The sequence below is a fragment of the Convolutriloba macropyga genome, chromosome 5 (assembly GCF_964194025.1).
Source record: "Convolutriloba macropyga chromosome 5, txConMacr16.3, whole genome shotgun sequence".
In the NCBI taxonomy this organism is placed as follows: domain Eukaryota; kingdom Metazoa; phylum Xenacoelomorpha; order Acoela; family Convolutidae; genus Convolutriloba; species Convolutriloba macropyga.
This window is the reverse complement of record NC_134472.1, coordinates 71,161,056-71,171,888: the sequence shown is the minus strand read 5'-3', so window position 1 is coordinate 71,171,888 and position 10,833 is coordinate 71,161,056. Positions and strand designations below refer to the sequence as shown.

General features: G+C 33.2%; 1 protein-coding gene across 2 annotated transcripts; it reads right to left on the bottom strand.

Moving 5' to 3' along the window:
• Positions 1–1,831: 1,831 nt before the first annotated feature.
• Positions 1,832–9,407, bottom strand: LOC142340221 (FERM domain-containing protein 5-like). 2 transcript variants are annotated; one of them, XM_075390743.1, is made up of 7 exons: positions 8,691–9,407; positions 7,875–8,053; positions 4,826–4,930; positions 4,226–4,271; positions 4,069–4,147; positions 2,363–2,460; positions 1,832–1,980 (listed from the first exon to the last, which is right to left on the bottom strand). In XM_075390743.1, exons 2-7 carry the CDS (start codon positions 8,013–8,015, stop codon positions 1,850–1,852), a joined length of 600 nt encoding a protein of 199 aa, XP_075246858.1. In that variant the 5' UTR covers positions 8,016–8,053; positions 8,691–9,407; the 3' UTR covers positions 1,832–1,849. The 2 variants fall into 2 exon arrangements, with proteins under 2 accessions (XP_075246858.1, XP_075246857.1); XM_075390742.1 differs by having other exon boundaries at positions 1,833–1,980; positions 7,875–8,032; positions 8,691–9,405.
• Positions 9,408–10,833: the final 1,426 nt, after the last annotated feature.

Here is a 10,833-nt window from a genome sequence, read left to right as displayed (position 1 = left end):
AAATTTGGCTACTTGGTAAACTTGCTTTCGCGACAAAGTAGTGGGTTGTTCGAAAAAAGTTAGAGTTTTCATTGCAGTGTTCAACCCGTGTCTGTATGTTTACATACGCATACAAGAGTTAATACTTTTTAAACGTTTTGGCAAGAAATGTTGATTCTCGTAGCAGTCGACGTCAAAAATTTTTGAAATTTTGGTAAGTTTTTGATTAAACCGAGTTTCAATTTCTTAGTAATCATACAAAGACTATATCTTAGTATGATCCTCAAAAAAGATTTCCATTTTCCATACATGAGTTTGTATAATGTGAGGATGTTTGAGCTTTTCTATCAATTTTCAACCCCTATAACAATGTGAAGGGTAATTTTGTTACATTAAAATGTACATGATTGCTTTAATTGCATACACTAGGCCCAATTCGTTAGTCTAAAATGCAAGACATGAACTAAAGTCCATGCAGAACTTCATGGGCTTTCCAGTTGAGCCTAATTGTTGGTTTTCCTATACAAAATTAGTGGGAATTTGAGTTGTATTGTATCTGATTCCTTTTAGTTTAACTCTTAGTGTTTCTCTGGCCAAATCCATAAAGTATGGAGTAATTAGATGACGCTTACACGTTAAGATCATCTGTAAAGCACAATGGTAGCAATTCAAAAGTGATATTGAATTTTTTAAGGAGTAAAAATTGACACCTCAAAAATGATGCAGTTTTATTAAGATTCCAAACATTCCATGGACCTTCAATCGCACAACACCCTTCGTACTAAGTTGAACGGATTGCTATGAGTATAAAATTGGTGTCAAAAATTTTGCGCCCGACAAATGAAATTGCTGTTAGAGCTTTTAAGAGGTTTTCTACCGGCTTTAACATCTGATAACAATATGACTGGTGGCTTTTTTTACAATTAGTTGTAGATTTTTTTTATTCGTTTGGTTTATGGCTTAAGAATTTTATATATTTTTTCTTTTTTTCTTTTTTGAGCGGCATTAGTTTTTAAATTAAGATCATAGTATGGCTGTCAAGATTCCATAAAACCGTATATGACTATGACAGTATGATTACTAAGATGCTTTTGTGATTAAGGGCATCGCTTGGTCGTTTGTTCACTTTCTGGCTGAAGGTATGGTAGGACTTTTTGTTTTGATCTTTTCTGGCCTATTTTAAAGCATCAATCAATTTTTTAAATTATATTAGCGTGATTGTCAAGACTTCCTACAAGTCATATATGACATAGTATAGTTACAATGAATCGTATATGACTTTGTTTGATTGCTAAGAAACAATATGGTGAGCAACACGGGAAAGGACAGATTTTCGTTTGGATATAACTCACTATATTCCTCACTTCTGCTAAAAGAGCGTTATTTAAATTGATAACGCGACATGGGGCTGCGACCAAAAAATTATTGAACATACATAATCACAGTGCCAAAAATTGGATGATTCTTTATTGTATAGGTTACCATTCTAACCCATTTAACGTATCAAAGAAGCAACACTCAATATTTTCGATTCAATGGGATTGTATAATCAAAGCTGCTTTCCCTTCAGCTTACGTCTAAGCCTTTGTTTCACAGAATGTAGCGTAGCACTTCTCTTATTTCGAGTTGTCGGAATTATAGGACGCATATTCGACACGGACCATGGAAACCCAAAACATGCAAGTTTTCATGTGCAAAATTTTTCTGCAACGCCAATACTAAATCTTTTGAGAGGAAAATATCAACCCGGATAGCAATAATGGTTTTATCATGAATGCTGTAACGAGTTCACTGTTCATATTTGAAAATTTTTGATGCACTTGCGTATCAGTTTTTTGAATCAATATCATACCTATTTGTCTTGTCTGACTTACTTCATTTTGACTTTGTGGTACTGTTCTACTTCGTCAAAGAATTCGTTGTCTTTGTATGCAGCTGCTAGTTTCATCTCCTGAGAATAACCAGGTGGCAGATCTCGCTCGTCATAAGAACCCAATGTTGCTAAAACAGAGTCAGTAAAACTCATTGTCACGTAATTATGTATTAAATTGAATTAGGTGAAATAAATTAGGTTTTTCTCACATAATTTTCGAAAAGTTACTCGACCCGGCATACAACTCCTTCCTTTTCCCTAGTGAACATTTTTTTGGTTTTTATTAGAGTGTGAACAAAGGTTAGCGATTCTAAGCCTTCGCACCCCAACCGGGGCCGGGGTTCAATCTTTTATTGTGCTATTTTTCTTAAAGATATCTTACGAAGAGATGCAACTACCCATTAGAACTTTTAAACATCAATTAAAAGTATAAAACGTCAGTCATCTTATATTCTTATAGTCTTATTATATTGAGTATACATTAATTATGTAAGAAGTATTTGGCTTTACCTTGTAATACATATGCACATAGCAGCGCTGCTTCGCTTCTTGTACTGAGCAGTCGGCCGTGTTCCAAGTCACGCTTCACTTGGAGGAATAACTGGTACCTAGAAAAAAATTCACATTTTACTATAAAGTTTTTAAAATTATATTATCCCACACTAAATAAAGTTTAGGTAAGTTTACCTGATAAAACACATTAACATACCGGAAACGTTCCGGTAGTTTTGCCTTACCTGAATTTACCTTAACATTACCTGAAAAATACTTGAAAAACAAATGGGGCATCACTTTGACTTTTACCTGAACATATCTTAAACTTACCTGAAAAACACACCTGAACAGTTATATCTAAAATATCTTAAAATATATGGTAAAAATACCTGAATTCACTTTAAAATACCTTAATTTTAACCTGAAATTTGAAAGAAAATAATTTTAGTTAAGGTAAAATTAACATAAACATTAAGGTAAAAAAATTAAGGTTTTTTAAGGTAAACTAAGGTTTGTTCAATTAAAAGATCAGGTGGTGCCCCCTTAAATTTTCAGTTAAATTTAACGTAAAAACTAACGAAATGAAGACAAATTAGGTTGACTCAAGGTGTGTTAAGGTAAAGTTCAGGTAAGGCAAGGCTCTCTCTGTAATATTTTGTGAGAATTTGTAAGATTTTGAACAGTCAAATAATTTACATGTTTGATATTGCTACATTTTCATCATAAAAAATAAAAATGAGGAAATTGAAACATGTCATGACTAAAATTTGACAAGTCTTGATTATTGCGCAGTTAGTAAGTAAAGTTTTCGAGAAGACATTATTAATAATAAATGCATTTTAAAATTACCTGAAATTGTTCAAATTTTTTGTCAGCAATTTGTTACTTGGAAAAACTATTGTTGATATAAGCATCTAGCAACTTAAATTGTCCCATATAATTACTTAGGAACCAAATCTTTTTTTCAGTGCGCAGAAAGGAGTGGCCATGACTGGTGCATTTGGACTCTATCGAAAAATTTTTTTCTTTTTCTGGTAAGTGAATTTTTTTGCTCGCGTTTTCTAGTGCTTCTTATTTTTAAAAAAAATTGTTTCCTTACTAATTATATGGGACATTTTAAGTTGCTAGATGCATAAGCCAACAATTGCTTTTCCAGGTTAACAAATTGCTGACAACAAAATTTGAACAATTTCGACTAATTCTAGAGAGTTCTGAATGCAAATAATTGTAAATGGCGACTTTTTTCTTTCGTAACGAAGCGGAAGAAAAAGAAAACTAAAATCAAGATGCACAAGATTTGCTCAATCAAGGTTTAAGGCTTGATTCAAGAGAAATCTTAAAGGCGACCTGGTCAGAACTCTGATACAGTACTGATTCAAGAATTGCAACTTCGCGGAATCAGTGCTGATTAAGATTTGACGTTCTGGGATTGATTATTACAACAATTGTTTCAAACAACCGCAAAATACGGCTATAAAATCTTAGTTAAGAACCAGGTGCGTTACCAACAGCGATTATGCAAGATATTGCAAAACAACCAAGATGCAACTGTCTCATAAGATAACCAAACTTGAAATTAATAATCCAAAAAATTACATTTTTCCTTGTTCTTAACTAGTATTAGATTCAAGCGATAAGAATTAAAGAATTAAGCATGTACTATTGAAAATTTAGTTATAAGAGAAACGTATGATTTTTTGACAAAGTTTTCAAAATTCAACCTGGTGATTTCTTCCTGAATAATAGACAAGTCACGCGGGTAGTACTTCACACGGAAGCAAAGCAGATAGGGCGGCTGGCCTGAAAAATTGAAGTATTTATCACATGTTTATATCTTAAAGTATGCATGTTGATGTTGAATTATGTATTTATACTCACTCATTCCTAACTGCTTAGTGATCGGCTTCATTGGGTTTAACCAGTGCTGAAACAAAACCAATTAGACACTTCACCTGGATCGGAGAAACGTATTAAATCAGCGCTGAATCATATTATTTTCCCTGGCTGTTTTTTAGTCTGGCCAGATTATAATCATCCCACTTTTTACCTTCTTCAGAAAATTATCCACTTAGATCTAACCCAAAAAGGTAACTAATCTGAACCTGGACTTCAACCTTTTTCTTTCACATATTCACATATTTTCAATTTAAGAACTTCTTCACTGAAAGAGAAAACATTCCTGGTGATATTTTTCTGTTTGTTTTTTGCAATGAGTGCTTGTTCAAATATCCATGAGAAGTCTCGTTTTATGCACACGTGCACGCAAATGAGGTCTTGGGATCTATTCTGTTTCACCCCCCCCCCCCCCTTCCCCCCCCCCCAGCCTGTGTTTTTTATGACCCCCAGTTACAATTATATGTTGTTATATAGCACGTTACTATGTAAGAAAAGAGCACCTGTGCCCTGGGGGTCATACAAGATTTATGCTCACTAAGCTGGGGGGGGGGGCAGAATAGATCCGAATCTTGATATACGTACCCGCTGGCCAGTTTTGTCTACAAATCTCAGCCCAAAATAGTCAGTTTCGATCACATTCAGTTTCAAACACACATCGTACAGAAGTTTGTATCCGAGGTGTTCTTTCTAAAAAGGAAACAAATCAAGTGCTAGAGAGCTAATAATTTTTAACGGGGATTTTGATCGGCTGTCCCGCTTTTTAAAACTAGCTCTAATGTGTGTGTATGGGGGGGGGGAGGGGGGTGGGAGGGGGTTTGGCATAAAGAGATGATGAGCAGAGATAAATAATGAGAATAAGATTATAAAAATTCAAAATATCAGATTATAGAGTGGTAAAAATTTATCCTCACACAGTTCGCACACGCGCTCACAATTCGCACACAGTTCGCACACGCGCACACAAGCGCTATTTAAAAATATCTTGTTCTACGTTCCTTTAAATTAAATGAACGCCAAAACAGTTTATAGAGACTTTGATGTCTGACTATTAAAACTTTTAATATTACCTTTAAATCTGTTATTCGAAAGAAAAATTAAAACATTTGTTGAAAAAATTAAAGAATTTGTCCTATTAAAGAATTCGTCCTATAATCAAAGAAGATTTCTTATACACGATCAAAGAGCCGTACTTAAAATACTCTGGTCTCTTGATTGGTTGTTTTTCAGGTTGCTTCGCGAAAATGTTTCTTTTTTTGTTTCTGGGCGCAAAGACCTATAAAAACAAGATTGAAAAAGTTTTTCTAGGTTATTCACTTCTTAACAAAACAACTTTTTCGAAAACGTTTCAGTGGTTTTAGATCAGCAAGTAATTGTTATAACCTTATTAAAAATCACAAAATTAGACCAATGTAGCATGGGAAGTATGTTGAAAGTAAGTTTTTCGAAAACAAAATAAGTCTCAAAGAATATCCAAAGCCAGAAAATAAACAATTGCACATCAATTTTTTCAGACGGTTCCAGACATTTAGTGATAAAATAACATTTAATTATTTAAGAAGCACTTGTCGCCATTTTTCTCTATCAATTAGAGGGAGTTTGGTTAAAGGGTATTTATACAAGAAAATTGTCATTCAGTTTAAATAACGAGATTAAAGGGTCTCTAAGAAATTCAAATACCATATATGTTACTTTATTGACATATAAGACAACTGCAACCTGGATAGTTTTTAGATTTTAATTTCAATGTAAGCAGTATGATGGCTGTGATAAAAATCACAAGCTTAAAAATCTACAAAAAAGAACATTTTACGAATCAATTAGCTTTGTTTTAGCCAAAATTATATAGCTTTACTATGCTATCTTTAATTTCATGAGCTTTCATAACTTTAAAAACTGCTTAAAATTTCACAAACATATTTTTGTATCCTTAAAATTATACATTTTGTTATCATATTGAGAACAAAATCGATTGGCGAAAAATTAAATAATATAATAAAGATGTAAGGAAAAAATCCTTCTTCTAAAATAAGTTTAGAGTGTTGGATGAGATATCCGTCTGCAGCAAAATCACTGCAAGAAAAATACTTCAGAACGTTCTTTTTTTATCAAATTTAACTATTATTGGTCCGATCTCACAATTGATTTCATTTGCGGTCCTCGATTTCAGTTTATTCAGAAGAAAAATTTCACATCAATGGTTAATGGCGAGGGCAGAAAACTTAGTGATGGATTTTTACTTACACTCTCCCTTATTCCCTGCAATCATGGGTGGTTTAAACATAAATGCTATAAAAGCGATTCTTTTTTGGCACTGGGCGAAGCATACTTTAAACTTCCGTCGTTTTGTGATATAATTGATGTTGCTTTTGAGTAAAATGATGCAATGAAAAGATTGCTACAACTAATACTCTGTCTCAATGCGTGAGCTAAAATGGTGACACTGAGTGTTAGAAAAGGGTTTAGATATTTGGCGGAAGAAATTTGCACCTCGACCTTTCATAAGAAAAGATGCAAAATAAATTGCATTTGTCTTCAAAATCATTTCTTAATTGAACATAAAACACAAAATGTTTGTTTTGGCGCACCCGAAATGTCAAAAGTTGACTTTACTTGCTATATATTGAAAAAAAATGCCTTCTGACGATTTTATACCGTATTTTGGGCAACCATCAATGTTTTATGTGTAATATATAACACTGTATGATTTCAAAGCATGTTTGTCTGCAGATTTTGAAGAAAATTCTATCGACGGAATATGACAATTAGACGGTTTCATAGCTTTTCTTTGATTCGTGGTCGACTTTGAGGCAATCAAATATGATGTTTTCACCACTAAGAAATCCATCAAATAATCTATTACCAAGTTAGATTACTGAGAATCATATATAACTTGGTATCAAATAACCCCTTTGTTTTTTGATGGGTATGAACCGGATATAAATTGTTTTTCAAACTAATTCTTCTGGTTTCTTACTTAAATTAGTTACGGTTTGTAGGAAACGCCTCACTGAATTTTCGAGTGTGGTTAAATATTTAGATAACCAGATGCTCATTTTTTCCATTTCAATTCTTGTAAGAGTTTGCAAGATAATTTTCCAAGTAATTTGATTTCAGATAAAAAGTATGAATAAAGATCCTGGATAAATATGCATAACGTATGAACATCAAGAATCGATTTATTATTTTTATAATATGATACCACGTTGTTGTGAAAACAGAAAATTTGTCAGCGGTTATCATCAAGTTACATTAACTTTTGTAACAGTTTTTTTTTTTTCGATTTTGAAAAGTTTACGTTTCAACGCGGATGAGCTAAGTTCCTTCTTGAAACCAAATTGTTTCCAAATTCGTTGTTGTGATTCTTTTTCTTGGTGGTATTGTATCATAACAAAACTTAGAGCAACTCTCGAGGCGCTGAAAAAACTGCGTCCAGTAACATGCAAAATTTCCACCATAAATTCTGTGCTTTTCCTAACTAGTGCCAGCAATTTTGAATTTCTTCCTGCTCTTGTATGATTTGACAGGAATCGTTTAAACAAATGATATACGCCACTAGTTTAGTAAGGCAAATAATTATCTTGAAAGATTTTGTAATTTTATTGCTTTAACTTGCTAATTCGTAACTACTTACCCCAAAAGTGAAGTCTCCGTTGTCATTGTCATCAATATACTTGACTGAACATTTGTAAACTGGCTCCATATCGGTGTTCGAGTTCTGGTATCGTTTCCCGTTCACTTCTATGGTCGGATAAGTTGCCGCACGCAACGCCATTTCTTCTTTTTTTTCTCCTATTTTAAGTCAATATTACACTGCCAATTTATAAATATCTTTTGTTGCTTTTTTTTAATGATATCAAGAGATTTTAGAGGGTTTTACCCTTGGGGAGAAAGAAAATTCCAGATGCAAGCATATATAATTTAAAAAAACCCAAAAAATTGCGAAATTAATCAATCTTATTTTTATGCCTAAATTTTACCGAGTCGATTTTTGTTACGAAATTGTGGGCTCAATTGCTATTTTTCAAGAAAGAGCGGAAAAATTCTGCATTTAAAATCCAAAACGAAAGCACAGGAAAACAGAAATAACAAAAGTTGGTTATCTGAAAAATGTCAAAAAATGCCAGTTACGTAACAAAAAAATTACCCCCTCGTTCATATAAAATTTGACCACATATAATTTATAATTTGTGAAACCATTATAGTGGAATGTAGAAAAATTTTTAATTGCTGGTCCCAATACTTAGGTCGAACGAAACAATTATGATTTAAAAATCACCAATAAATTAGTTTGTTTGCAACCATCTTGAACAATTTTGCTGGGGGGGGGGGGGGGATGAAAAAGATCCCAAACATGAGTTTGTTTGCCATCTTTTCTGCTCCGATTGAAGAATTATCCCAAATATTGATTTGACTTTTACTTGCTCAGAAATTGACAGTGTAATTCTACAGAATTCTGGAAGAATGTCGGATCGTTATAATATTTGAATCGATAAATCTCAGACAATGAGTTTGTTAATAATCGATTAAGAGTCAAGTAAACAACAAATTAATATCACAATTATCAACAGTCTCTAGTAAGAAATAATAAACAAACAGTTAGTTCAAGATCGCTCAATAGTTATATAGTGGCAAAGTTGCAAATTTTCCAAGGCGCTTAAAAACTGCAAATTTGTAAAACTTCATTTTTATAAATCTGTTGTTTTTTGGGAAGCGATGAAAAAACAAACAATCCACAATTTTTCTGACTACAATTCAAACTGTTTCTCCACACTTACACAATAATTCGTTGGAGCGTTATTTGTTTTACAACCACGAGGTTAAAAGTTGAAGTTACAAGTTATAAGTGGTTAAGTACAGTAATATTCAAAACTGGCAGGTCTTGTTTTTAATGAAACGTATTTTCGACTTTGGTACAAGTTTTATTTGTTCATCGTTTATTGAAGCGCTAAAAGTTGATGAAAATGTTACGTTTTACGCTCTAAGAGTTTACGTTCAGAACTAAGAATAAAAAAACTGGTCAGTATTTGATAACTTGCGCGCATTAAATTGAACTGAAACAAAAACTATGATCTTAATGTTCGGAAGAGTATTATTAAACAAGAAAATGATAAAAATGCTGATGTTTAAGAATTGCTTTAACTTGGTTGTAAAGATATGAAGTTTTTATGTAAAATGTTTTCCAGTTTTGCAAATGTTCTGTATAGTTTATTTCCAATACATTTTCAATGCTGACATCGTTTGCAACGTGAATAATTGTAACATATGGTGCTTAGTTTCAATTTTGATAAAACTTGCTGTTAAAAAACACACTTTAGTTTGTTCACTCATGCTTACCATGTGAAAGTCATGCTTTGTCACCAATTGGAAAAGATAAATTAAAAGTTAGGACTTGTTTATTTACAGACAGTCCAAGCTGACAATTTTTAGTTTAAATTGACTAACATGCAAAATAAGGTCCTAGGATTTTTTTGAGCAAACTATGTAAGAAGGAGAGTTGAACATAATATGAACAGTTTTGTCACTTCAACACGAGAACAATATGCGTGAATAGAAGAATCATTTTCTTGAGATGTGACTTGGGGCAAATAATTTTTCTCAAAAAAAATTGTTCGAGACCAATTTGACTATTGATTGCAGATTCTTCTATTTTTCTTTTCAAACTGAGTTAAAAAGATATGAATTTTAAACCGCTCAATAAATAAACACTATATTTTGGAGGAAATTCTTAAACTATTTGGACTTTTAGGGACCTATATGACTTTTGAGATAGCTATTACCTTTTATCCTCGTAACATTAGGCCACCTACAATGGATGACTATTACCTCTATTACTGGACCATGTCAACTGTAAAGAACCTTCTATTCGGCTGCATAAAATTCTTGTCTATAGCAAAAGAACGCATTTGAATGCGCGTACATGGTTACCAACGCAACAATGATCGATGAACATTCTTGGAAACTATACAAAGAACAGGTCCCGTGTCGAAAATACACCAGATTAACACACAAACTGATGTAAGAGTAGGGGGTAACTTTCTATGTGGGGTAAAACGATGTCAGATTAGTAGGCTAATAGGGGTATTAGGAGTGAGAGGTGGGAGGGGGATTTTTAGATCCCCACCAAAAAAAAAATTACCCCCAAACAATGTAAGATTAGGGGTTAATTTTACGGGGTAAAACAATGTAAGATTAGGGGATAATGGGGGAAATTGTTAGATCCCCCCAAACAATTACTCCCCAAAAAGATGTACAATTAGGGGGTAATTTTAGGGGGGGGGGGGCAAAACGATGTAAGTTTATGGGTAATGAGGTGTACTAGGTATAAAGAGAAGTAGATTCACATAGATAGACCGTCAAGAATTGAGCAAGCATTGGTGGTTTAGATGCTAAGAAGAACTGGCTGGGGGTACAGGGGTTGCGAGTACAAGACTGTCAGTCTTCGAGTATAGGGGGCCAAAATAATGTATGATTAGGGCTTCCAAGGGGGATAATTACACCGTACTCTTGCATCATTTTACCCCTCAAAATTACAGTTTTGTCACTTCAACACGAGAACAATATGCGTGAATAGAAGAATCATTTTCTTGAGA